The sequence below is a fragment of the Lontra canadensis genome, unplaced genomic scaffold (genome assembly GCF_010015895.1).
Source record: "Lontra canadensis isolate GAN:19392208 unplaced genomic scaffold, GSC_riverotter_1.0 scaffold99, whole genome shotgun sequence".
NCBI lineage: Eukaryota > Metazoa > Chordata > Mammalia > Carnivora > Mustelidae > Lontra > Lontra canadensis.
The window spans coordinates 5,101,828-5,128,765 of NW_022631093.1; the positions used below are offsets into that span (position 1 = coordinate 5,101,828).

At 44.0% G+C, this 26,938-nt stretch overlaps 1 protein-coding gene across 1 annotated transcript; it reads right to left on the bottom strand.

Annotated features, from left to right (window-relative positions):
• Positions 1-12,188: 12,188 nt before the first annotated feature.
• On the bottom strand, positions 12,189-15,246 carry IL9 (interleukin 9). The gene is made up of 5 exons (XM_032837719.1): positions 15,130-15,246; positions 14,977-15,015; positions 14,638-14,670; positions 13,346-13,477; positions 12,189-12,299 (listed from the first exon to the last, which is right to left on the bottom strand). The coding sequence occupies exons 1-5, from the start codon at positions 15,244-15,246 to the stop codon at positions 12,189-12,191; spliced, it is 432 nt and encodes a 143-aa protein (XP_032693610.1).
• Between the last annotated feature and the right edge of the window lie 11,692 nt (positions 15,247-26,938).

Below are 26,938 nucleotides of genomic sequence, written 5' to 3' on the forward strand. Positions count from 1 at the left end.
CGTTCTTCCTATTTAAGAGCTCAGGACCGTCTTTCTATGTGGTTAAATATTCAGCAGCAAGGTGGCTTGGGAGCCAAGATCTGGCAGCTCCTCCAGGAAGCTTGCCTGAGCTGTCACACCCAGCCACTTGTCACCACCCTGTTGATTAACTACTTCAGGAGGAAGGAAGAAGTTTCTAGCAGGCCAAATTCTGATGGTCCTCGATTTGGCCTTTCAGAGCAGCGACCACCCCAGTTGGAAGCTCCTCTTTCTGAAAGTCCTCTCATGGGACACGAGGCACAGACAGGGGCTGGCCTTGGCCTACAGGTGTAGGACAGGAGGCTGTGGATCTCTGGTGGAAGAGAAGGATCCCCATTGACCTTTCAGGAGCCTCATCCTGACCTCATCATCTCATCCAAGGAGTTACAGCTTCCGAGGCCCTTTATCAAGCCCTGGATTTGAATTTACCAAGTAGCTCTGAGTTCATGCCCAAGTCAAGCTCTAGGTGACAGCAGCGTCCAGTCTCTGAAGGCGTGGGAACCAGTGGCTCCCTCGGGAGTCCAGACTGGGGTCGGGGTGAGAGATGATCCATGTTAGAGAGCCACAGAGCCCCCACGGTCCCTGCGAGGGGGTGGGAGGGTGACTTTCTCGTGTCCTTGGATGTAGGTGGTGGATGGGCTGGGACTGTTTCCAGTGTCTGCAGGGAGCAGAGTCCAACCTGCAACTCCTACAGCCTCCTTCCAACGAGCAGAGGCAGAGTTCTCCCTCACCCCCCACCAGCTCCCATGGAGGAAGAACGTTTCCTTTTCATTCATCCTCTCCGTTACTTGTCCCCCAGGATCACACATGAGTGACCCAAGGGCTGTGTGAAACCCAGTGAATGCCGCTTGAGATTGTGCTCTGGGATATGGTTCGTTTTCTCTGTTCACAGGGAGATACCAGACTAGCATGAGAAAGACGACCCTTGTTGGTAGGAGTAGGGTCCCGGCCTGGGTCAGCAGTCAGCTCTTCGGCTTGTTGGAAGCCCACGATGCCAGCTGGGCCATCCACTACCCACAGACCAGGATCCGCTGTCCCAGAAGCTTCTTGGAATAATGCTGGTCTACTTCCTGCTATGACCTTCTTGCTCCAAACCTCACTGATCTACTTTGAATTCCTAGGAAATTCAATTTCAAGGAAAGAAGATATATTCTTCTTGTAATATCTTTTTTTTTTTTTTTTTTTAACATTTAGGAATAACCCAGACCACCTCCTCGCCCTTCACATCTGTTCTCCTGGTGATCCTCTGCCGATGGTTGCTTCACAGAAATGATTTTCTCAGTGGGTTGTTGACCCTTAGATCTTGCTGACTGATAACCTGGTTAGGTTAAGGCTATTTTTTTCATCCTTTCCCCCCAGAGCCAGTGTCACCTGACCACAGCCTCATTGTGCTACCGCGGAAGGCAGCCATCTAGAAACCCATGGGAGTGAATTTACTGAAGAGAAAGAAGGCCTCCTCTGCACTTATGCTGTGGGCCGGGTGCGTGCTCAGCCATCGGTGCTGAGAAGACCTCAGAATCCCTTCTTTCCCTGATTTGAGTACTCTGTTCCTTACCTCCTGTCTGGGGCCCCTCAGCGGCTGCCTGGAAAGAGAGCAGTGGACTGCTGACTGACACCAGCTAATTCCGATCCGCACTGGCCCTGGGTACAATGCAGGGTAACATCGACCCTGCCCGTGTGCCTGCTGTGTGTTCACTGGGAGTTCGAGGAGGAGCTCCCTGGTCTCCACATTGTCAGATAAAAACACTAAAAACCTCTTCAGGTCATTTCTGAATCCAGTGTTTCTGCCTGGCTTCCAAGGACACTGGCTACCCTCATTCTTCTCTCTGTTTAGAACTCTGTGGGTGGCACTGGCCCACAGACCCTCTCCACGAAGGTGAGAAGGGAAAGCGAGGATGGCAGTCAGGCTTCTCATGGCCCAGATGGGCAGGAAGGGTGCCGAGGAAGGAGAGGCAGCCCTGTAAGAGCCTTCCCACGTGGGCTTGCCACCTGGGTAGCAAGCGCTGGTAAGGCACGTTGGAGGCCGTGGTGCTGAGCGTGCTGGGATGGGCATTCTCCGGGCCTTTTTGTCACATGGAGAACAAAACATAATAAAATGTTTTGTCCACAGTCTGGTTTCCAGGATGGTTTCATTATTCTGAATTTCCCTCTTGCTAGAATCACATGGGAAGGCCATTGCTCTTTGGCTGTCCTGTGGCATGGATCCATGACATCACTGTCACTTCTGTGCCGACAACAGGCATCCCTAATCAGTCAGAGAGCCTTTTCCTGATGAGCTAAATGCCACTTGAGAATCCCCAGTGTAGGGCCCTGGGTGGCTACCACCAGCCTGCAGAGCTGGCATACAGATTAATTGCCATTCTTAGCTTAAATCCCAGTGGGGAAAATATCCTTAGATTATTTTCCTTTCCCCTTTGGGACTGTCTTCCTTGATTTCTCTGTTCCCTCCTGCAGCACTACAGAAAAGAAAAAAAAATCACTCAAAGGGTCTCTCAGCTGAGGAACTGCAGAATCGCCACTTGGTGGCAGCAAAGGTCAACAGAACCATCCACAGATGTCAGCTTCTGGTAACTTGTGACCAGGGTCCTCCATGGTGAGAGTATCTGAATCCCATGACACTTCTCTTCATGTTTTTGGGATCTCACCATCTACGTTGTTATTGTCTTTTTACTTCTCTGTAGTGGAATGAACCTCAGGTGAGAGTAAATTCCTCTCCTATGCTGGAGTTCTTCCTGTCTAGTCCTGGCGTCTGGCATTCCAGGTCCAGGCTATCCTCAACTACCTTGGTGAGCTTGGCCCACTTTTGCCCCGTCTGGGCCTCAGTTTTCTCACCTGTAAGATGAGGGAATTTAACAGTGGGGCTCCATTATTTACCTACTAGGGCTTTCGTAAGAATCAACTGCAAACATGGTTTTGTAAACTACAAAGTAAAAAAACAGGAACTCGAGAAGGCAGGGAAGGCAATCGCTTATCTGATTTTTCTGGTTTCTTGCTTAGACTGCCCTTCCACTCTGTGAGTTCGGGTGGTTTGCCACACAGGGTGGCTGCAGTGGTGTTCCTTAGACCTTGTCTGTATAGGTGAAACCTGAGAACTACTGGTGCCTGGCCCCCAGGCCTTTGGATGTCCAAAGGGGCAGTCAATGCACATGCTTGGGGTAGGGTGGATACAGATACTGATGTGTTTTTGCTGATGCTGAGGATGTCTGATGAATTATGGATGCCAGCCCTTCAGGATGCTGACTTCTAGTGTCTCTTGTTGTCAGGCTGATAGCAAAGGGCTTTCCAGAAAACATTTGATCCAGCAGAGGAATCCAACCCATTAGTACCTGAGAGTTAGAAAAACCATCCAGAGAATCGCTAGCTCTTTCCGATGGCTAAGAGTGGGGTGGGGCCAGCTTGCTCTGAGATCAGTCCCTGCTGCCAGTTGTAACACCGGTCCTCAGTTCCTGTACCTCCTGCCTTCCAGCTCCCTGGACCAGCCCTTGGGTCCACACGCATACAGTCTGGAGACGCCCCTGCATCCTCTCTCTGTGTTGAGTCCAGACCCTGGCACTCCCTGCATGCTTCACCAGTGTCTGCTGAATGATTCCACGATACCCTCCAGTGTACAACAAATAAATGAAGACTTTTTTTTTTTTTTTTAAGATTTTATTTATCTGTCAGAGAGCACAAGCAGGCGGAGCAGGCTCCCCACTGAGGAGCCCGATGTGGGACTCGATCCCAGGACACCGGGATCATGACCTGAGCTGAAGGCAGACACTTAACTGACCGAGCCACCCAGGGGTCCCTATATGAAGACTTTTAAAATTTTTCTTTTAGTTTTTTTCAGCCCCCCATTCCATCTGATGGCGGTAAGAAGTAATTTTGCCATTTCATGGTAAAACTCAGAAACAAGTTAAAGGCAGGCAGTTCAGGGTTTTCTCCTTCTCCATCTCCTAGGAATGACTAGATTTTGGGGGGTGGGGTGTAGGGAGAGGCTGGCTCCTGGCTCTTGGGAGGTGCTCCATCCTATGCTGGAGTTCTTCCTGTCTAGTCCTGGGGTCTGGCCTTCCCTCCACGGTGGCTTCTGGGGAAGCATCTTTATTCCTCTTTGATCTTGGCCATCTGATCTGTGTCCATGCACAGCCTTCTCTGTCAAGCCCTAGACCCCCCTCTGTCCTCTGGGAAAGCCTTGGCTTCTCCATCAGAACTACTCAGGGGCTTGATGTATCAAGATACTTGATGTATCAAGCCCATCTTGGGGGCTCCCTATGCTGCACCATGTGCTAGATGGCAGGAGGCATTCTCTTTTCAGATTGCTGTCTCCCAGGATAAGCAATCCAGAAGCCCTCCATTCTCAGGTACTCACCCTCCTTGGAGTCCTGCCACCACTATCCCCTGGCTTCACTTACTGGCAGAGCCCTCACAGGTATCTGCTGTCATCCTCTCCTCTCCGACATCGATGTAATACTGGTTGGTGATAAAAGCACTCAACAAACAGAATAGAAGGGAATTTCCTCAACCTGATACAAGGCATCTATGAAAAGTCCACAGCCAACATCACATTCAACGGTGAAAGGCTAGATGCTTTCCCACGAAGATTGGGAACAAGACAAGGAGGGCTGCTCTTACTTCCACTCCACATGATATGGAGGTTCTAGCCAGGGCCATGAGGCAATGAAATGAAATAAAATTCATCCAGTTTGGAAAGAAGAACTAAAATACCTCCTGTGCAGATGATATGATCTTGTACATAGAAAACCTAAGGAACCCGTTGAAAAAATATCAGAACCAATAAACAAATTTAGCAAGATCTCGTGATACAAGATCAATAACAGAAATCAATTATATTTCTATATCCTAGCAATGAACATTCTAAAAATGAAATCAAGAAAACAATTCCATTTACAATACCATTTGAAAATCAAATATTTAGGCAAATTTTAACAGAATAAGCACAAGACTTGTACACTGATAACTACAAAGCCTTGTTGAGAGAAACTTTTAAAGATCTAACTAAATGAAAAAGTATTCCATACCACAGGTCAGAAGACAAATGTTAAGGTGGCAGTACTCCCGAAACTGATCTATAGATTTAATCCAATCCCTCTCAAAATCCCATTTGGCTTTTTCTTTGGAGAGAGAGGTTCAGAAATTGACAAACTAATCCTAAAATTCATATGGAAATGCAAAAGATCTAGAATAGCTGACATGATCTTGATAAAGAAGAATAAAATTGGAAGACTCACACTTCCTCACTACAAGTCTATGGTAATCAGAGTGTGGTGCTTGGCATTAAGAGAGAGAGACATAGATCAATGGGATACAAGGGAGAGTCCAGAAATAAACCCTGACATTTATGGTCAATGGTTTCTGCCAAAGGTGCCAAGACAATAAAATGGAGAAAGAAGAGTCTTTCTAACAAGTGGTATTGGGACAAGTGTACATCCACATACCAAAAGAATGAAGTTGAGACCTTACTGCACACAATATATGATAAATTAACTCAAGATGGGTCATATACCTAGAGGGAAAAGGTAAAGCTATAAAGCTCACAGAATGAAATATGGGAATAAATCTTTATGAACTTGCATTTGGCAGCAGTTTCTTAGAATAACAATAGTGCAAGTGACAAAACGTATACAATTTGGACCACAGTTCACAATTTCTGTGCTACGAACGAACCCATCAACAAAATAAAGTGACAACCTACAACATGGAGGAAAATATTGGCAAATCTTAGATAAGGGACTACTATCTAGAATATATAAAGAACACCGACAGTTTAACAATAAAAAGACAAGTGACCCAATAAAAAAAAATAGACAAAGTATTTGAATAGACATTTCCCCAAAGAAGATACACAAGTGCCCAAAGAGCACGTGAAAAGATTCGTCACTAGTTATTAGGGAAATAAAACTCAAAGCTATGAGATACCACCACATACCTGCTGGGAGAGTTATAATTAAAAAGACAGAGAATATCAATTACTGACAAGAAGGTAGAGAAATTGGAACCCTCGTATATTGCCGGTGGAAATGTGAGATGGTGCAGCCACTTTGGAAAACAGTTTGGCAGTTCCTCAAAAAGTTAAATAGAGTTACCATATGACATAGGAGCACCTGGGTGGTTCAGTTTGTTAAATATCTCTTGATTTTGGCTCAGATCGTTATCTCAGGGTTGTGATATTGAACCCTGCATCAGACTCAGCACTGGGCATGGAGCCTGCTTAAGATTCTCTCCCTCACTCTCCCTCTGTCCCTCTCCCTTCCCTCTCTCGTCCTCTCAAAAAAAAAAATGTGTGTGTGTGTGTATGATATGTGTACATATATATGTATATGTATGTGTATATATATATATGACCCAGCAATTCTACTCCTAGGTACATACCCAAGAGAAATGAAAACATGTTCTCACAAAACCCTTTACATTAATGTTGATAGCAGCATTATTCATAATGGCCAAAAAGTGGAATCAACCCAAATGTCTATCAACTGGTAGATGGATAAATAAAATGCAATATATCCACACAACAGAATATTATTTAGCAATAAAGGAATGAAGTGTTGATATATGCTATAATATGAATGAAAGCATCATTCTAAGTGAAAGAAGCCAGTTACAGAAAAACACATAATGTATGATTCTGTTTATAGGAAAAATCCAGAAGAGGCAAATTTTCAGAGAAGAAAGTAGATCGTTGGTTGATAAGCCCAGGGGAAGGGAGGAATGGCTGCTCATGAGTACAGGATTTCTTTTGGGGGTAAAGAAAGTTTTCTGGAATTTAGACCGTGGTGATGGCCACACGGCCCTATAATGACACTAAAAACCACTGAATTCTATGCTTGAAGTGGGTGGGTGGTCTTTACATTTCTTCTGAGAGCTCCCTTTGCTGCAGAAGAGAGTTCTTCGTCTAGACTAGGTGAGGGGAGCAGGCTAGGAAAGGAATGGTAGTCTTGAGCCTTCACCATATCCTCATGCTTCAAATTGGATGGATGGGCAAACTGATAGACAGACAGACAGACATATGGGCACTGGTCACAGTCAGTAAACTGTGGGCTTGGCTTTGGTCATTGTTATTGTGCCCTGGACTGGAATCTTCTGGAAACAACTCTGCCTGGGGCTGGGCAACCTGGACAAGGTGGATGGCTGTGTTGAGAGCTTCCACTCTCCTGTTGGTTAGATGGAAGATGGGGCTCTAGAGCCAGTTACATGAGTCAGAACCTTGGCTTCACTTCTTGTGAGTCATGTGCCCTGGGCAAGGTATACTAACCTCTCTGGGCCTCAGTTTCCTCATCCGTGCACTGGGAATAACTATATACAAAAATTGTATATCTACCTCATGAGGTTCTTGTAAAGATCCAACTAGATATTCCATAAAATATGCTTAGCAGAATGCTTGGTACACAGTAAACACTCAATACATGTTCTTTCTTCTCCTTTCTCCAAGGGGCTTTTTAGATAAATCTCAACTTTCCTGACAGAGGCAGGAGAGTAATTACTATACACCTCATCACAGGCCCTGAGAACTGTAGGCTGAGCTGGCCTGCAGGGGTGTATCCTGTGGGTTAATGTGACTTTTGCAGAACAGCTGAGGGAAACCACCAGACGACACTGGTGACTCATCTGTGACAGTGGATTGCAGCTCATCTCCGGGCCCATCGTCTCCGGCAGGCTATTCCGAAGTCATCACCAGCCACCAGCATCTGTCCTCGCTCTGATCCCCGTACAGGGTGAGTTCTGCTGAGGGGGAGGCCCCAGTTGCCTCAGGCTGTAAACCACACTGGGAAACGCCTGTCTGGGGCCATTCAGAAAAGCCAAGTGGAGGACACGAGAGAAGGCCCTGTGGCCAAGACCCGGGAGGCCATAAAGCCTCTGTCCCTCCTGGAGATGGCCAGCCTGGCCCCAGATAAGCCCTTGGGAGGGAGTTTCCCCCCCCTTCTGTAAGTGGGGCCAGGACTAGGGAATTATCACAATTCTGAAATCCAAACAGTTCTGAAAGCCCAGGATTTGCTGAGACTCATTGGCTGCAAAACCTGACTACTTTGTGTGACAGCTCAAGTGGATTTTTTTTTTCAGAATATTAATGTATTTCATTATAGAATCCTGCCCGGGGGCCCTGCTCTGGGGATTATGTAATTCATAGCATGTGAGCTATGTGTTCCCTTTCTAGAAGGCCAAAGAGTTTCAATTCTGAAAACTATCTGGTCCTCAGGTTTTGGAATCAGGGAGTGTGGGCCCATATTATTATGAATCTGTTTTACCCTTAGACCATCGTCAGAGGAAACACAGCTGATATAAACAAAATAAGAAAGGAACAGAATGGAGAGAGCAATAGGTTTGGGATGAGACACTGCAGCAGAGGTGGTGCTCGAGGTCTCACTAGTTATAGGGTTTTGGGAAGGTCTTCAACCATTCAGAGTCTCGATTTCCTTGCTTATGAAACAGAAATAATAATCCCTACCTCCTGTGCTTACTAGGGGTTTAAATGAGATAATGCATGCTTAGTGCATACAGAGTGAGTGCTTAGTAATTACATGCTTAATATGAATAGATAACAATGTATGTATTAGCCAGATAGACCTTTTTCCTCAGTGCCTTGTGCACTGGGATCCCAGACCAGACAGGGAGTCTGGTAGCCACACCTGGATTCCATGCTCTGGGTGCCTGGCAGGAACAGCACCCAGCTTGAGGAGCCCTGTGTAGAAAGAGGGAGGGTGCTGAGGATGTTTAGTACTCAGAACTTCCAGTGTCGGGGAAAAAATCATGTGGGAGATGCTGGGATATACTATTATAAACAGTCGGAGTGGAACATGAAGTCTGGTACCCACTCTTATGGGAGATGCTCAGGAATTCTCCTTGGCAGACCCAATGTCCCCGGTCCACCCACCCACCACTGCTACATGATATTTCTCACTTCTCTTGGGAAGCAGGTGGATCAACAAGTTGTGACGACTGTCTACTTGTCTTAAGGTCTGTGTCCACTACAAACTGCTTATGGCCTTCAGCACTGAGAGAGAACAAAGGCTAAACTGTGGGTCCCCTTCTGAAAGCCTCTTGACTGAGAAAATCCGGTTTTGGCCCTTTCGTCTTCATGTCACTATAAATAAATCATTGAGAGACTTGTTTCTTTCTGTGCAAACTAAGATTAAAACAATTACAATTGGATGTCCCCAGGGACCCATAATTTCTGCACTCCAGAAGATAGCCCAGCCCCCCTGAGTGAGGCAGTCCTTGCTAAAAATTCCTTCTCCATCCCCCCTGCCTCCCATCCCTAAAGTGTTTGGACAACTCTGGGGATCAGGGCTACTTAGAGTGTCAGAGAATCGTAACTTTGGCCAAGGGCTTTTTATTTATTTATTTATTTAATTTTAAAGATTTTATTTATTTATTTGAGACAGAGAGAGAGACACTGAGCATGAGAGGGGAGAAGGTCAGAGGGAGAAGCAGACTTCCCGTAGAGCTGGGAGCCCAATGCAGGTCATGACCTGAGCCGAAGGCAGTGGTTTAGCCAACTGAGCCACCCAGGCGCCATAAGGGCTTTTTAAAGGACAGGTCACTTCTGGGGCATCTGGGTGGTGCAGGTGGTTAAGCACTCGACTCTCGGTGTTGGTGGCTCTGGTTGTGATCTCAGAGTTGTGAGATCGAGCTCTGTGCTGGGCTCTGTGTTGGGCTGTGGGTCTGCTTAAGAATCTCTCTCCTTCTGGGGTGCCTGGGTGGCTCAGTGGGTTAAAGTCTCTGCCTTTGGCTCAGGTCATGATCTCAGGGTCCTGGGATCAAGCCCTGCATCAGGCTCTCTGATCAGCAGGGGGCCTGTTTCTTCCTCTCTCTGCCTGCCTCTCTGCCTACGTGTGATCTCTGTCTGTCAAATAAATAAACAAAATCTTTAAAAAAAAAAAAAAAAGAATCTCTCTCTTTCTCCCTCTATCCTTCCCCCACCTCTCTCTCTCTGCCTGTCTCTAAAATAAACAAATCTTTTTTAAAAAATGAAATAAGGTCAGTTCTGATATTGTTTAACATCATATCTGATTAAAAGAAAAAACAAAAAGCCGAGTGAAGCTCCTTGAGGAAATCTTGATGCTCTGAACTTTCCGTATTATTGTCATCAAAAGTACCCAAGGGTGTTCTAGCTCAATAGAGAGGAGAAGCAATTCTGATTTTGACAGTATCTGGAAAAATACTTCCCATGGTAGATTCCTGTAAGCTCTTCCCAAGCTTCTAACCCTTCAGGTGGTGGGGTGACTGTGATAGTCAGACCATCCTAACCCCAAGACCCTTGCCTTAACCTTGCTTCCACCCTGTCAATCCCACAGAGCCAGGCAGGAAGTTACTGGCAGAGGGCCCCCTCCCAAGTGGCCAGGTTATGTGAACCCCAGCCTGGGGCCAGCGTGGAGCTCTGTGAAAGGACCTCACCTCTGTGAGCACATCAAGTGTGTCGCCATGTCTTCTCTAGGTGAGTACATGCCTGACCGCCCGACCAGTTCATACTCTGCTTCTGCATCTTGAAAGTCTTTGATTCAGTCAGTCTGTATTTATGGAGTTTCTGCTCTGGCATACAAGGAGTACAGGCTCAGGAAAGGCATCTGGGCTGCAACAGTGAGCTGAGGAAGTTCTCTCCCCTCAGGGAGCTGACATCTGGGCAGGGAGAGACAGACAACAAAAAACAAACATGGTCAAGTCAGGAATGCCAGAGCATCTTAGAAGGTAGTCAGTACCATGGAATAGAAGATAGGATCTGGGCTCCTGGGGGAAGGGGCAAGTTGAATATTGAAGTCAGGTGGATAGTGTATTAGCTAGGGTTCTCCAGAGAAATCGAACAATAGACACACAGATAGATAATAAGGAATTGGCTCATGCCATTAAGGAGGCTGAGAAGTCCCATGCTCTGCTCTCTGCAAGCTCCAGGCCCAGGAAAGCAGATGGTGGGGGAGTAATATGAGTCCAGAGACCTGAGAGCCAGGGAGCTGATGGTGTATGTTCCAGTCCACTTGGAGCAAGTGTCCCAGCTCATGGAGTCAGCATAGAGAGGGCCAATGCTTCCTTGGCCTTTTCAGGCCCCTGTGGATTTGCATGAGGCCCATCCACACTGAGCTGCGCTGCCCGTATACCCATTCAAACGCTAACCCCACCCAGAAACACCTTCACAGACACACCCCGAAGCAATGTTTAGTTAAATATCTGGGCACATTGTGGCCTGGTCAAGCTGACATAAAAATATACCGCCAGAGGGGTACCTGGGTGGCTCAGTGGGTTAAGCCTCTGCCTTCGGCTCGGGTCATGATCCCAGGATCCTGGGATCGAGCCCCGCATCCGGCTCTCTGCTCAGTAGGGAGTCTGCTTCCCTCTCCCTCTCTCTCTGCCTGCCTCTCTGCCTACTTGTGATCTCTCTGTCAAATACATAAATAAAATCTTTTAAAAAAAAAAAGTAATGTCAGAGAGAGCCCCATATGCCAAGTCAACAACCTAGTCCAAGGATCCCTTTGGGAGAGTCCCCATTAGGCTCTGCACCCTGGCTGGGCACGCTGCCCGGCATGTGGTGGGCACTAGTGGAAGGTCTTTGGGGGTGAATAGGTGACTGTTGATCCCTGGGTTGCTCTAACTCAGAGAGTCTGCCCTGTGGGTCTCCCCGGCTTAGTTTCAAACCCTGCTATCTTCTGTGTGTAGGTGCCCACATTCCCGGGTAGGCTCCTACCTCCTGGGCTTCCCACACTGTGTTCTCCCGTTTCAGGTACACAGGTGGTTTCTCAGTACCCTGAACTCTTCGGCAGTGCCCTGAGCCTCCCTCCCCCAGCACGCACAAGGAGGGTGCCCTGAGCCTCCCTGAGAGCAGCCCTCCGACCAACCCCACACACCACTCCTAATTGTGACCTCTGTGTCCCCAGGCATGGGCAGTGGGTCTCCCAGTCTGCTCAGGATAAGGAATCTTGTTATTACAGGAGTCCTTGATCCATTCAGTCCCTTCATGGTGTTTGTAGCTTTCTTTTTTTCTGAGCAGCAAGGAGCAAATAAGCACCTGGAGACCAGATGGTGTTCTTTTTCTTCATATATATTTATTCCAAAATAAAATACAATTTTAAACAAGTTAATTACAACTGATTCTGATTTAGCATGGCTTTACTTGATTTTTTAATGGCCCCAGATTAAAGAGGAGGCTTTTTCATTCAATAAATAGCATAAATAATATTTCATCTTCAGACTTTGCCTATCGCCCTTTGTTTCTGAAGAGTTTCCTGGAGACTCCGCAGAAACGTCAGTGTGTTGCCTGTTGTGGTTTGGTTACATGGCTGTTCACAGGAAAAAAACTGTGGGGAGAAAAGTTAGCGAAGACAGAGTGACTAGAATAGTGTAGACCAGGAATCACCCTGCTTAGAGTACTGAGGTGGGGTAGGGGTGCGGTGGGGCGGGGTATGCAGGCAGCAGGGGCTTGAGACAGAGGGCAAATGCTTGGGAAGGTCTGGGGCTAGCATGTTGCATAGACAGTGCAGGTGGCTAACATTCTGCTACTGTTCCTGGGGTGTCACACACACACACACACACACACACACACACTCCCATCAAATGGTCCTAAATCTCATTAGAGGAAAACTCAGGATTATTTGATTCTTAATGTTTTATTATCCTTTTTGGTTGTCCTTCCAAGGTCATGGCTAAGAGTGGGACTTTGGGGTCAGATAAACCAGACTTCCAATCTCAACTCTGCCCCACATTAAGTATCTAGCCTTAGGCAAATTGGTTAATCTCACTGAGCATCTGTTTCTCTGTTTCCTCCTCTCATAAAGTGAGGGTGATAAATGATTGTTGAAACAATTGTCATTGAAATGGTATTGCAATGAAACAGTAAATATTAATCATTTAGAACTCCAGTGCTGTTGATGGTAAGTAGCTCAGTAAGTAGTTGAAGGAAGGGCTCTCAGCCTTCTGGGGACAGTTGTGGAGATGGTAAATCCCAAGGAGTTCCCACCCACCTTTCCCTCCAGGGACCAGGGCATATGCTGAAGAAGAGAAGGTGCCCTAGTATAACTTAGCTAGCATCCTTTGAGACACAGCTCTGATCCTCCAGACTTCAGCTTCTTACTATAATCAGGACAGATGCTTTCATCATTCAAGAGAAGTGAATGGCAACATGGTTGTGAGTATTTTTTAAAACTAAAGGGAATAATGGACTATCTGGGGCAGATCTCACTTTACTTTTGTCAGTCTGGGTAAATTTCTTAGAGTCCTCTTATTGACCTTGAGCTACCAATTCCAAGTTCATCATCCCTTTTCCTTTTTCATTTCGATAGAGTTGTCATTGACCCTCACATAAACACAACTAAGCAGAACGTATCACAGATAAAAACAAAGTCACCTGGCACTTGTTTTTCTTTAGGTCTTGGACTGTTCTTTTTACTCGATTGAAAATCAGGGTGTATCTTGTTCCCACAGTGGAGTTGGTCATCTGGGACAGACCTTCCTGGAAGCACGTTGTGGTGCAGTTGTCCTGGTAAATAAAAAGAATTGATTCAAAGAAACCTTCTGAGGACCACTTTGAGAAGAATCACAAAAAGAATGCCTTCAGACACTATTTTAACTTAACCAATGTAACCTAAACTGGTATTGTATTTAGACAGGTCCCTTCCCAGTCTAGGAAATGATCAGCATTTCAAGGTGAGACCATTTTTCCTCAGTGACCCTCCTTGGAGATTTCTAGTAGGTTCCATCCAAGGAACACAAAGCCTATGGATGGGAAACTAGTTCTAGTCTCCTTGGCCCCTGATGTTCCTCTGCTATATGTCTTGTAATAGTAAGGTCCAAAGTAGAGAGAGAGGAAAAGCTTTCTCATACCAGTCTGATGGAATGTGCCAAATGAATAGAGCCGGTGTTTCATGCGAACTAAAATCATGGACCATAAACGGAGGGTCTGGTCCATCCTCAGATGCATGGTCCATCCTCAGAAGGCACCCCACACTCATCTCATCGAAGGGATGCCCCCTGATGGGCTGTGATATCTGACCCCAGCTAAGGTGAGAAGCTCAGATTCTCCCAGGGTTTGCTTCCTTCCTCACCTAAACCAGAAAGTTTCTGCCACTCTTCCTCTTTGCCTACGTGGGGAATACGTCCGGAACCCTTTTTTTTCACTTCCCCTCTGCCTTAGAAACCCTAACCTTCCAGCATTCAAACTGCAACAGCCACCCTACATCAGCCGAAAAGACAGATCAGAAGGGAGGGAAGGGGAGAGAAGGTATAGCACCTGGATAGTTCATGCAAGAGGAAAGAAAAAGAGTTACTTTTACTTACTCATTTTGCAATTCTAGAGTTTTAGGGAATAAATCAGTAAGCAATATGATATAAGCTATATTCTGATATTCTCAGCTCTGGTGTGATTTATCTGTGCACATGGCCACTAATCTTAAAAGACATACAAGATTCTTTTTAAAGGATTGAAGAGTGTTCAAACTTCTGAAAGGACATAAAGCTGACTAGATACAAAGTGATGTAGACGGTATAGAATTTCAGGAGGCTGCTTTTAAAAGGAAACACTGAGCCGTAACAATTACAATCGAGTAACATCTTACTTAAAAGATCAAATAGAGCAATTCATTTTTACTTGAAACTTCTAAAGAATACAAGGTCAAGATTATGTTGTTTTACTATACTTACAGAAGGAATGGTCAGACACAAACAATCGGTCACCTGCAAAGGAAAAATTCCAGAGTGAGGATGCCCGATGCAAGCACGGAAGTAAGTTTGGAAAGTTCTTTTTTTTTTTTTTTAAGATTTTATTTATTTATTTGACGGTCAGAAATCACAAGTAGGCAGAGAGGCAGGCAGAGAGAGAGGGGGAAGCAGGCTCCCCGCTGAGCAGGGAGCCCGATATAGGGCTCAATGTGGGGCTCGATCCCAGGACCCCGGGATCATGACCCGAGCCGAAGGCAGAAGCTTTAACCCACTGAGCCACCCAGGTGCCCCTGGAAAGTTCTTAAAAGAGCATTGACTCACATTGGCGCGGCTGCAGCTGCATTTTGAAGCTGGATATTCCTAAAGTAAGTAGAAAAACAAGAACCCATAATGGGTGGTGAGTTTTTCATTCTAACGTTTCACCTAAATTTTCAACAGCTGCCTTTCCTGCCGGCGCCCCGCTCTGCTGTTTACCTGCAGTTTGTCAATGAGGTGTGTGACATCCCTGATCCCCATGAAGGTTGGACAACTCTGGCTGGTCACGGAGCAGAGGAGCAGGGCAGAGGCAAGGACCACCACGGGCAGGAGCATCTTGACACAGAGGTGCAAGCCGGCTTGCAGATGCCTTGAGATGGAGTCGTATTTAAAGTTCCCCTGCAAACCTGGGAAAACCCTGACATCAAACTGATACCAGGTGCCCACTTTTTCCTATGTAAGATTGGGTCACTTGACATTGAAAATATACATGTATACGTCGAACTGAGTCACTTGGCAAAGACTATGTGACATTGTGCTGGGAAATGTCATTCCCCAGAAAAGATGCTTTTCAAAAGTTGGGTACCGAGATGCTGAAGGAAAAGTTAAAGATCTTAAAACCATAATTTTTTTTTTAAGACAGATGCTCTAGTTGTGAGAGTTAGAATATTTTCCATGAACAACCAGGTCTGTATTTTCCCCTTTTTACTTTATTGGAAATGCTGATCCACTAGCCAGTCTTGGGTGTTCTAATGAAGGGCCAGGAGGGGGCAGGAGAATGAGAAATCATGCCTGTGAGCTGCTCTGTCAGGGTTTTGCAAGCTCACGCTGGTGAACCCACTACAACCTTAACCTTACTGTACTTTATCCTCAAATCATAAGTGTTTTTCATGCCTAGGGCCAGATTCTCTACCTCATACAAATGCATCTTTGGGCGAATATTCCTTTAAATGGGTGTCTGAAGGAGGAACTCTTTAACTGTACCAACAAGAATGTAGCAACAGTGTCTGTTAAAATTGGCCTCGAGGATTCATCAGTGTCTTTAGGGAAATTATGTAACCCTGCACAGCATCCAGTCAACACTCAGTGCCTGAAACAGGATAACAGCTAGCATTTATTGAGCACTTACTACATACTGGACACCATTTTAAGCATTTGATGGGAATTAAGCCATGTACGACATATAGCCACCAAATTAGGTAGATACTAATTTGTCATCCCCATTTTTTAGCTTTTATTTTTAAAAATATTTATTTATTTATTTTAGAGGGAGAGAGAGTAAGGGGAGGCGCAGAGGGAGAGAGACTCTCCAGCAGGCTCCCTGCTGAGTGCAGAGCCTGAGATGGGGCTCAATCTCACTGCTCCGAGATCATGACCTGAGCCCATTTTTTATTTTTTAAGACCCTGTATCTTAGCTTCCTGCCCCTCTGATGAGGCTGTTTTTTTTCACTATGAGCCAGAAAGTTGTCTCACTGTTGCCCTATGAGGTAAGTACTATGATTACCCCCATTGTTTTATAGGTGGGAAAGCTGAGGAGCAGAGATGTAAGTAATTTGCCCAAAGCCACACAGCTGGGAAGCAACAAATTTTGTACTGAAGCCCGGAAGGCTGTCTCCTAGGTTCAGCTCATAATCTTGCTCTCCTGCTTCTCTGTGTGATTTTGTCTGCCTCTGCCACTGGGATATATGCCCCATATGTGTCTAGTTCAGCCTTATATCCTCAGCCCCCGGGCAGGCACCTGTGGAAGTGTGGTCTATCATTAAATGCTTGTTGAATCAAAACATTAATGAGAAAAAGCAGTTTTTGAAATAGTAAGAAACATACACAAAAACTATGATTTTATAAGGTTTCAAAGCTAGTTTCGGGACAGGCATTTAGGGGTGTGTGGGCTTAACAAAATGTATCTTCCTCAGACTAGAGACTGCAAAAGCGGGGATTCTTTTGCTTTGAGCCATACTAGCAAGTGGGACAAATCCATATGATTTTGTCACCAGCCCTGTAAGAGTGTGTGGAAATATTGTTGTTCCTGTTCATGCCATCCCTTAGGAGCTGTGACGGACTATGGGGAAGGGAGGTCTCTTGGGAGCAAACAAGGGAAAAATCGGCTTTTTGCTAACTTCCCCAAATCCTCCTGCAGCTCCACACTTGTCCTCTGCAGGCACTAAGGAGAAGTTACAGAGGCCTACCAGCCTATGGCAAACTCTTTGATTACAGAGTAATGATCTCTACAGAGTAGTGATCTCCTTTTCTTGCTGATAGAATCCTCACTAGTTCGGGGTGGCAATGGGCCCAGCCAAACACCTACTTTTTTAGTCCCTCTACTGCGCTGCTGCAGGGCGCCACATGACATGTTCTGATCAATGCAATGCCTCTATAATTCATTAGCTTTTCTGGTTAACAGGAGGCAAAAGTAGCTGAGACCTGCCCTTACCCCCTTATTGCAATTCAAGTGTGGATATGATAACAAGTGCTTCCGAGGCCATCTTACAACCATGCAGGAATGGACAAGAGAATTGTAACAATAGCAACATGGACACTTTACAGAAGTAGAAGTAATCATTTAAAAAACCAAGAAAAATAAAATCATGAGAGCAACAATAGAAGGTAACAATGAGAATACAATAGTGCTAGTAAATTCCAGCTAGAAATCACTGCCTACAGAAGACCCTGCCTCTTGAAGCTTAGTAAAAATGGAAATCTCTTCTAAAAATGGAAATCGGCACGTGCCAGAGAAATGTCAAAGATATGCCAGCATCAGATCAAACGTTTCTTTTTCTAACATCATTGGAAGATGTAAAAGAGACTTGAAAAGGCAATCACCTTTCCATTGTGTAGATCAGTACTACTTAATGCCATGTATGTAAGGCGTGGAAATCCTTTCTCATCGCCTCAGATGTGCCTCCCACACTGAGGAAAACACCATACTGCCCCTATTACTGGATAGATGGAGGCTAGATCCAGAAAGAAAAGTGGGCTTGTCCAGTTACCAGCGGGGTAATAGGAGAGTGTAGTGGTTAACACCCGTGACCTTGCAATCAGACTGCCTGGGTTCCAATGTTATTTCTATCACTTGCTGGCCATATGGATATGGGCGAGTTGATTGGCCTCTCATCCTTCTATTTCCTGACTGTAAAACAAGGACGTGGATGTGCAGGATGGGAGTGCAGTTTTCGGGTAAGGCCTACCTCAGAAGAGTCTTGTAAAGATTGAAAGAAATGTTTCATCAGTAGACATCATCTATTATCTTCCCCTCCTGGGAAATGTTGAGCTAGGAGTTGGTGGCCTGAGGGTCTCTCTTCCCATTCCCCTTCCTGTTATTCAGTTCAGGGCTCTGTACAGAAGGCAGGGCAGGGGAAGCTCTGGAATCATGGGCTGCCATCTTCTCTGAAGTGCTGGATACCCGTCATCTTCTGCAGTGGGCTGTAGAGTGAGCTTCCTGGCCCCATGAGCCAAAGGTCTTCTCTTGGTGTAGCCTGGTACCTAGCATCAGAGTTATCTCAAGTAGGTCCTGGTTTACATGAAGAGCCGTACATACTGAAGTCAGGAGAAAAGTGAGCGAACTAACATTACTTTTTCTCTGGGTCAAATACTGGCCTAACAAACTGGCCTTGGGTCACATACCCTTGTATCTGCCCCCAAGTACTGTTGCAGGGAAATGTCATCATTGGACACCAGTGCTCCTTGGGCTGGTTACCTAGCCTTTCCACATATCCATGTACCACCAACACTCACCCACACCGGAATCTGGGGCAGATTACTCAGCCCCACCTCATAGAAGGATAGGGGTATCAATTTGGGATGCTTCCTCAAGAGGGAACCACATTTCCACTTGGAAATGTGATCTGGTCTGGTCCAGACTATGCTCATATTCTGCTCTTCCCCTTAGCTCCCACCTGATAGTCATATTGGTTGCTTTCTATTTCCAGCCTCCAGGCCTTTGTTCTTGCTAAGATCTGCCTGGAATGTTCTTCCTCAGCTCTTCCATGTATGGCTTGTTCTCATCCCTCAGGCTTCAGCTCAAATGCCACTTCCTCCATGTGGCCCTCCATGACCACAGCAGTCATTGCAATCTGCACAATCCTGTCTTGTATCTGTTCCTCCAAGTGAGATTAAGTTCCATGAGAAGGATATGATGCTAGACTCTGGTTCATTACTGTACTTCCAGGGCATGGTCTACACTAAGTGCTCAGGAATTGCTGGTTAAGTGAATGACTAATGAATAACTTTAATTTTGTAAACCTGTATTTAATGTATATTATTTATGAAATGACCAAGACATGTTCCCAGTGGATCATTAACAAAGAACAGATGTAACATTCATGAAATTTGAGCAAGGGAAGCATTTGAAGAGTGAGTAAGCAATCAACAAAATACAGCCTCCTGCAGGGCAGTCCCGTCAGAACTTTGGAGAGCTTTTCAATTTCTTCTCCCTTCCAGTTCTCATAGTCACTACATGAAGAAGGCATGTCAGGTGTGGGAACTCTGACTACGTAGAGGAAGAAACGGGGTCGGGGGGAAAGAAAGAAAGTTAGGTGACTATTCCTTATAGCTCTTTACTATCCTCCCAGCCACTCAATTATAAAAATGAAAAGAATTAAGAATATTTAAATAGCAACTCTGCAGTTTAAAACACCATTACAACAGCAGATGTTTATCTAGTGAAGTCTACAGCTTTTGAGGTTTAGCTTTTAGGATTTATTGTGATACCAGAATGTTAGTAAGCATATGATCTCCTACAGAGGAAATACACCAAGCTCAGAAATTAATTACTCACCTGTTTTAAATATCAAGAAGATTGGAGAGTCGGATGCTTACCAAGATGTAGTGTAGATAACGTATTTTACAATAAATGAGAAAAGACGATACTCAACCATTTATTTTGTTTCAAAGATAAAGTTTGACATTTTTGTGATTAAACACCCATGTGTCATGGATTATTGCTCTAGGAATAAAACAACATGGTTATTTGTTCTAGGAAGCCCCAGCATGAAATGACACACACAAAAAGACACAGAATTTCTAAGTAAAACCCATTCTGCCTTTTCTTTTAAATAGCCAAGAGATAGCTAGTTATGAGAATCCTCAAGCACTAATTTCTTAATCAAATAGTTACTTCTAAGTCATTATTTCCCAACCAACTGTAAGGGGCAAACCCCACTGGATACTGTTATCCCTGAAGGGGATTCTCCTCCAGGGAGGGGATTTCTAGGTGGTGCTCTGGATCTCTCCCCTCACATTGCTCCAAAGCACATTCTGGGTCCCATGGACTGGGGGCACACTGCTCTGAGTTTAGCTTCCAAGCAATTTCCAGAGCTCCAAGATCTTGGCTCCATTCCTCTCTTTTTGGCTTCTGCTCCTTCTCACCATCAGTGAATAATAATCTAGGCCATCCTTGTAAATGCACTCTTTTCATTTTCCCATTGACACAGCCCATTATTAGCAGAAACCTGCCCCTGTGTTTCTTAGAGAATGTGGGACCCACCTTCCCCTTGTAGTAGACAATTTCTTGGTGTACATCTAATTAAAAAGGTATGAGAACTCCTGTTTTGGGTCACATTGTGGAAAGCACTAGAATTTGCTGAACCCTTACTATGTGCAAGGTAATATATGAAACACTTTATATATATATTATGTCCCTTGGCCTTCTGCACAGTCTTTATTAGCCCCACTTCATAGATGCTGAAGCTCAGAGAGGCTAAGAGGGTTGCCTTAAACACACGGCTAGTGACTTGAACTGGGTTTTTCTGATCCCAAAGCCTGCGATCTCGTCTGCTATGCCATTTATCAACCTCTGTTTCTGCTGACCCAACTATATAGACTATATTTCAAGTCCATTGAATGCAATCGATATATCAAAGTATGGCTTTGGGCCTGAAGGTAGACTGTAGATACAGCTGTATTGGTTGGAGCATTTCAGCTCCCATATGCACAAGACCAGTAAGATAATCCAGAAACATTATGCTCACAGTAGTGGAGGAAGTATAAAAGGAGTAAGACCAATACTCAGTTTCATCTCCAGCCTCTGTTTGCATCATTTCTGCCAACATCTCAATGCCAAAGCAAGCCATGGAGCCAATCGGTGAGCGAAGTAGGTCACCTTGCCCATGGTGAGCACACACTGAACAATTAATTACATGGCAAAGAATTTGGCTATGGGGAGGACTGAGGAATTACGGCCAAACGATGCAATCTAACACAATGGATCTCTTAATGTTTATATCTTTATCTTATATACCCACCAACTACTGAACCCTCTTATTAGTTGGAATGATTTTCAGTTGATTCTCTCTTTTTTTTTCCCTTAGGTGGATGTTTTCATTGAAAATAATGATCCTCTTTAAACTTTTTTTGTAAACATCCAGATAGTAAATATTTTGAACTTTGTAGACTATGTGGTCTCTGTTTGCAGCTATTGAACTCTTTGGTTGTAACAGGAAAGTAGCTATAGACATAATGTAAATCAGTGTGTACGGTTTTGTCCCAATAAAACTTTATTTAAAAGAAAAATAGGCAAAAAACAAACCAAAACCAAACCAAAACAAAACAGGCAGCCAGCCCAAGTTTGCTGATCCCTGATGCTGTAATCAATTCCTTTAGAATGCTGTTTTATTTCCTTTTTTCCCCCTCCTTCCTTTCTTCCATCTATCCTTCCTTCCTTCCCTTTTTTTTTCTTTGTAATAACAAGCATTGCTGACATTTTCTTCATTTTACTGGGAATACTTTCAATATTTTTCATTTAAGTATCATGTTTGCTATTGATTTCATATTAGGGAATAGTTTTGCATTTCTAGTTTTGCATATTAGAAACGATAGCTGAATTTTATCAAATATCTTTTCAGTTCCTGTCAGGATCATGAGTTTTATCTTTTCGGTAATTCATGTGATGAATTATTTTAATAGGTGATCAAATGTTGAGCCATGCTTACATTCCTGGAATAAATTCTATTTGGTCATACTCTATCACCATTAAAAAAAAAAAAAAAAGGCTGTGTTCAATTTGCTATTCCTTTCTTTTGGATTTTTCTCTTCAGTGCTCACTGGGAGGTCTTTTTAGACTCGGTCACTCAACCAAACATAGGGCCAACTAAGCATTCAGACTCATAAGACCATCTTAGGTTACACTCCAGATGTGTCTCCTCAGAAGAGTAGATGAAGCACAGTTTGCCAGGATGACAGCATGAGGTGTTCCTCTCAGTGGGAGTGGTCCATACAGTCATCCAGGAGCTATGCCTTTACGTCTCTAGATGAGATGGCTCAGGTGTGATGCAAACTCCCATTTGGAGGGGATGGGCATGATCCTGGCTTAAAAGCCTTGTGCCCCGATCGTTGTCAATATCTCTTGGGAGAGCTCCATAACTGTAGCTTCTAAGGCCTCTGAACTTGGGAGCCTAAGGCTGTGGTGTCCCCTTGAGGAATTTATAGTTCATTTAGACTCCTCCCAGTCTAGATACATTTTGCCAATCAGGCCTAGTTGACGTTTTACCTTCATTTGGTTTTCAGGGGAACAAAGCCAAAAAATTTAATGGTAAGACCAAATTCTCTTTTAGAAGTGTCTGGTTAACACATTACCTACATCATCTACATTTGTAAGTGAGTTCATCCTTAGTTATCCCTTTTTTGAGGGTCTTGGCCAGGGTTACTCTATCCTTCTAATGTGAATTAGGAGTTTTCCATCTTTTTCTGCACTTTGCATGAGCATAAATAGTATGAGAATATTTTTGTGTGTGTGTGCCATTACTCCTCTGTGAAGAGCAAGGGATTTTTCTTGCTCATCTCCACAAACCCAGTGACAAAGTAGAGCTTGGGGCACAGCAATTAGAACAGCACCTGGAATATTTCCTGGCCTTTCTGTGGTACCCAGAAAGGGGTCCATAAGGCATTGTTCTGGGTACCCATCGTAACTTAAAGGGAAACTTTCACAATCTTCAAAGCTCTTGATGTACTGCAGATGAAGGAGGAAGATGTCTTTAAATTCCTTGCAGTAGGAACCCACTTAGGTGGCACCAACCTTGACTTCCAAATGGAATAGTACATTTGCAAAAGGAAGTGATGGCATCTATGTCATAATGTCGTCTGTGTTTTGTGGACACTGCCATTCCCTGCAGCAACAGGGGAGCTCTCTCTGAGTCTGAGGGGAAGGATGACGGCCCCGGGAAGTTCTGCGCATGTGCAGCACCATTTCCCATGAGCAGTGGCGAGAGGCCATGCCTAACCTCTAGTTCTGGGAGATTGTTGAGAGGGAAGAGCTTGCAGCTGCTGAAAGGGGTTGATCTGGGAGGAACCCCAGGGTGCCTGGACTGCTCCAGCTACCAAATTTACTGGTACTCACCCAGATGAGGCAGACTTGTCTGAGGGAGTGTGCGCCCTCATGCTTATTCAGCGCATCCTAGCAGAAGACTGCAGCCCTCCACCGCTACTGAGGACTGGACCGCAGCTAATGGGTAGGAACAATCACCTAATGGTCTTAAGCTGTTTTTCCAGACTCTTTTTTTTTAAATTTTATTTATGTATTTATTTGAGAGATAACGAAAGTGAGTGAGCGCGCGAGAGAGAGCACACACACATGCACAAGCTGGTGTGCACGTGAGTGTCTGGGGAGGGGGAAAGGGAAAGGGAAAGAGAATCCTAAGCGGGCTCCAAGCTCAGGGCAGCTCCCTGTGCAGGGCTCAGTCTCACCACCCTGAGAACATGCCTTGAACAGAAACCAAGAGTCATACAACCAGTTTAGCCACCCAGGCATCCCTGTTTTTCCAGACTCTTAAGCAGAATACGGAAATAAGCTTGATGGAAAATAATGTTTCTTAAAAATTTTTTTTTTTTTTTTTTTTTGCTAAATGAATTAAGTTTTGATAAACCTGTCTGGAAAACCTGGATCTGATGGCCTTTGGGCATTAATTTTTTGGAGTTTTCTGGTTTTTCTCTTTTTAGTGCTCTTTTAGGTTTTTCTACTTCTTAATTTTTTATGTGCATTTTCCTAGACAATGATCCCAGATTTATGCTAACAAAGTGGTGAGATTGTGCATTTTACCCATCTTGGGAAAAAAACCTTGTAAGAAATTTATATATTTGATTCTTTTCAGATATTCAGGTTATGCTTTTATTTATCAATTCTGTGCATGATTTTTCTTAGCTTTCCAAATTAGCATTTTACATACTTGCATTCCTCCTTACTGGATTTCGATTTATTTTGTTGTTCCTCTTCTAGCTCCCTGAGTCGTATGTTTGCTTCATTTTTTAAACAAACAGTAACTTCACTTACTGAGTACACTGTATGGCAAGCAGAGTGCTACACGTTTTATTTGCATTATCCCACTGAATCCTCATAACACTGCATAAGGCTTCATAAGAAGTCTTTATAACTTAGTGGTGATGAGTGCAGATTTGGGCTAGATAATTACTGCCACTTGTAACTCTGTGACCTTGTGCAAGTGACTTCTCTGTGCTTGTTTCTACAGCTATACAATGGATTAATCATATCATCTACATTATAGGGCTCTTGTGGAGGATAAATTAGTACTTAAAATGCCCCAGAACAGTGTCTGGCACATAAGTAGCATCATGGAAGTAACTGATATTATTTAAAGACGAGGCATTGAAGATTTGAAAAATTAAGTAACTTTCCCAGAATTACACAGCTCTTAGCAGATTATGACGCACTTTCTTGGGAGCACAGCCTGGGCAGCTTCCTGTGGTTTTTGGTGTTGGATTGGCTCATTTGCACTAATTTCTTAAGAATCTGTAATTTCAATTTTTAATTACATCTTTGATGAAATTCCTATTTCTTTTTCCTCTGTAGGAAACCTTTTTGGAAACCTTTCCCTTTCTGCCTGCATGATCTATATCCTCATGCAGACTCAGAAATTTTACCAGAATTTGAACAGTTGTGGCTACTATGCTTTTTATTCCTGACCAGCATGTAGCTCATTTGATCTTAAGATCATAGTCTTTCTCCAGTAAAAGTCTTTCTTTTAGTTCACTGATCTCCAGTTCTCTTTTTTCTCCTTCTGTAATTCCTATTACACAGATTGAAATCTCATACGCTTATTTCTCATGCCTTTGTTTTTTCCCTTAAGTTTCTTACCATTGTCTTTACTTCTGATTTTTAAGGGCACTTCTGGATTGGGTCTTTTAATTGCCAATTCATTTATCTGCGAACCCAGTCTGTTGCTTAAAAGCCTCTATTGAGGGTGGGTTGCCCCCCCTCATTAATGAATGTTTTAATATTTTTAAATTTTAATATGCATCCCAAAAAATAAGTAACAAGCTCATGTAGCCCACTTTGTACCATTTTTTATAAAAATGAGGAAGGTGATACATACAAATCACAAAGACACATAAAATGGCCTTACAGGGGCACCTGGGTGGCTTAGTGGGTTAAAGCCTCTTCCTTCAGCTCAGGTCATGATTCCAGGGTCCTGGGATCGAGCCCCGCGTTGAGCTCTCTGCACGGCGGGGGACCTGCTTCCTCCTCTCTCTCTGCCTGCCTCTCTGCCTACTTGTGATCTCTGTCAAATAAATAAATAAAATCTTTTTTAAAAATGGCCTTACATTTTCCACTAAGATTAATTAAAAATCCCACTGAAACTTTCACTTCCACTGAAGTTTTTCTACCCTGGATTCAGCCATCCAGCTCCTCTTCCTCCAAAATCTGACACCCACTTCCAGAACCCAAAAGCAGCCTACTCTCTCCCACACTTTACCAGCGTCTTCCTGTCTTCTTTTTTGATCTTTAATAAAGTTTTTCTATTAGAACACATTTCCAAGACAATCATGAATGTAGTACAGAAAGTTCTCATATATCTCACATCTGGTTTCTTCTATTGTTAACAGCTTACATTTGTTACATAATTACCACATATTTGTTACAATTAGTACACCGATATTGACATGTTATTTCTAACTAAAGCCCATACCTTATTCAGATTTCCTTCGTTTTTACTTAATGTCCTTTTCTGTTCCAGCATCCCATCCAGAACACATTACATTTGGTCATTTTGTCTCCTTAGTCTCCTCCAAGGGACGACAGTTTCTCAAGACTTTATTTTTGATGACCTTGATAGTTTTGAGAGTGCTGGTTAGGTTAGGTATTATAGAATGTCCCTCGGTTGGGATTTGCTTGCTGTTTCTCTCGTGATTAAACTGAGGTTAGGGAGGAAGACCACAGAAATGAAGATTTATTTTCATCACATCATTTAAGAATACAAACACTAACGTGACTTATCCCTGTTGATATTGGCCTTGATGGTCTGGCAGAGATGGTGTTTTTCAGATTTCTCCACAGTAGATTTCTCTTTCCCCTTCTTTCCATGCTGTAGTCTTTGAAAGTAGACTTAGAAAGTCACCATAGACAGCCCACACATAAAGAGTGGGGAGTTAGGTTTCACTTCCTTGTGGGCTGAGTATCTACATAAATTATTAGGGATTATTCTGCATGGCGCCTCTGTCTTCCTGTTTATTTATTTATTCAATTATTTATATCAGTGTGGACTCATGGGTATATATTTTATATTTCAGGTTGCGATCCATTACTGCTTTATTTATTTTGTGGCTCATATTGTTGCAGCTTTGACCATTGGGAGCTGTTTCTTTTGTCTCCTGTGTCCCTTTTGACCCCGTGATTGTCGAGTTTCTGTTTTTGTTTTGTGAGCACATTACTTTCTGGCACTACAAGTTGTTCCAGGTTCATGTTGTCTATTTTCTGGGACAGTCCTGGAGGCAGCTGTTTCCTCCAAAGAATGCCGATTCCTTTTACTGGAGAATGACATTAGAAAGCAAGATGGAAGCTAGCTGTGCTTACTGCTGCTGGGATTCCATTTTTCTTTTCAGTTTTGCAGTTATAATTTTTATTTTCAAGAACTGTAATGCTTCTTTGCCATAATAGTCTGCTCTCATTTTATCAATGCAATGGAAGAATAAGAATTATTAAAAAAAATAAATACAGAGGAAACATGGGAGAGAGAAGAAGCTCTCCTCCCCCTCTCTCAGGGTTATTCACTCTGAATGTTCTGTTTAAAAGGCTGGGTGTTTT

Coding starts and splice junctions, on each gene's coding strand:
- IL9 (XM_032837719.1), bottom strand. CDS start 15,246: ATGCTCCTGCCCGTGGTGGTCCTTGCCTCTGCCCTGCTCCTCTGCTCC. Junction 14,671..14,976: donor GCAGCTGCAGCCGCGCCAAT/GTGAGTCAATGC, acceptor TTTCCTTTGCAG/GTGACCGATTGTTTGTGTCT. Junction 12,300..13,345: donor TAAAGAAAAACAAGTGCCAG/GTGACTTTGTTT, acceptor TTCTCCCCACAG/TTTTTTTCCTGTGAACAGCC.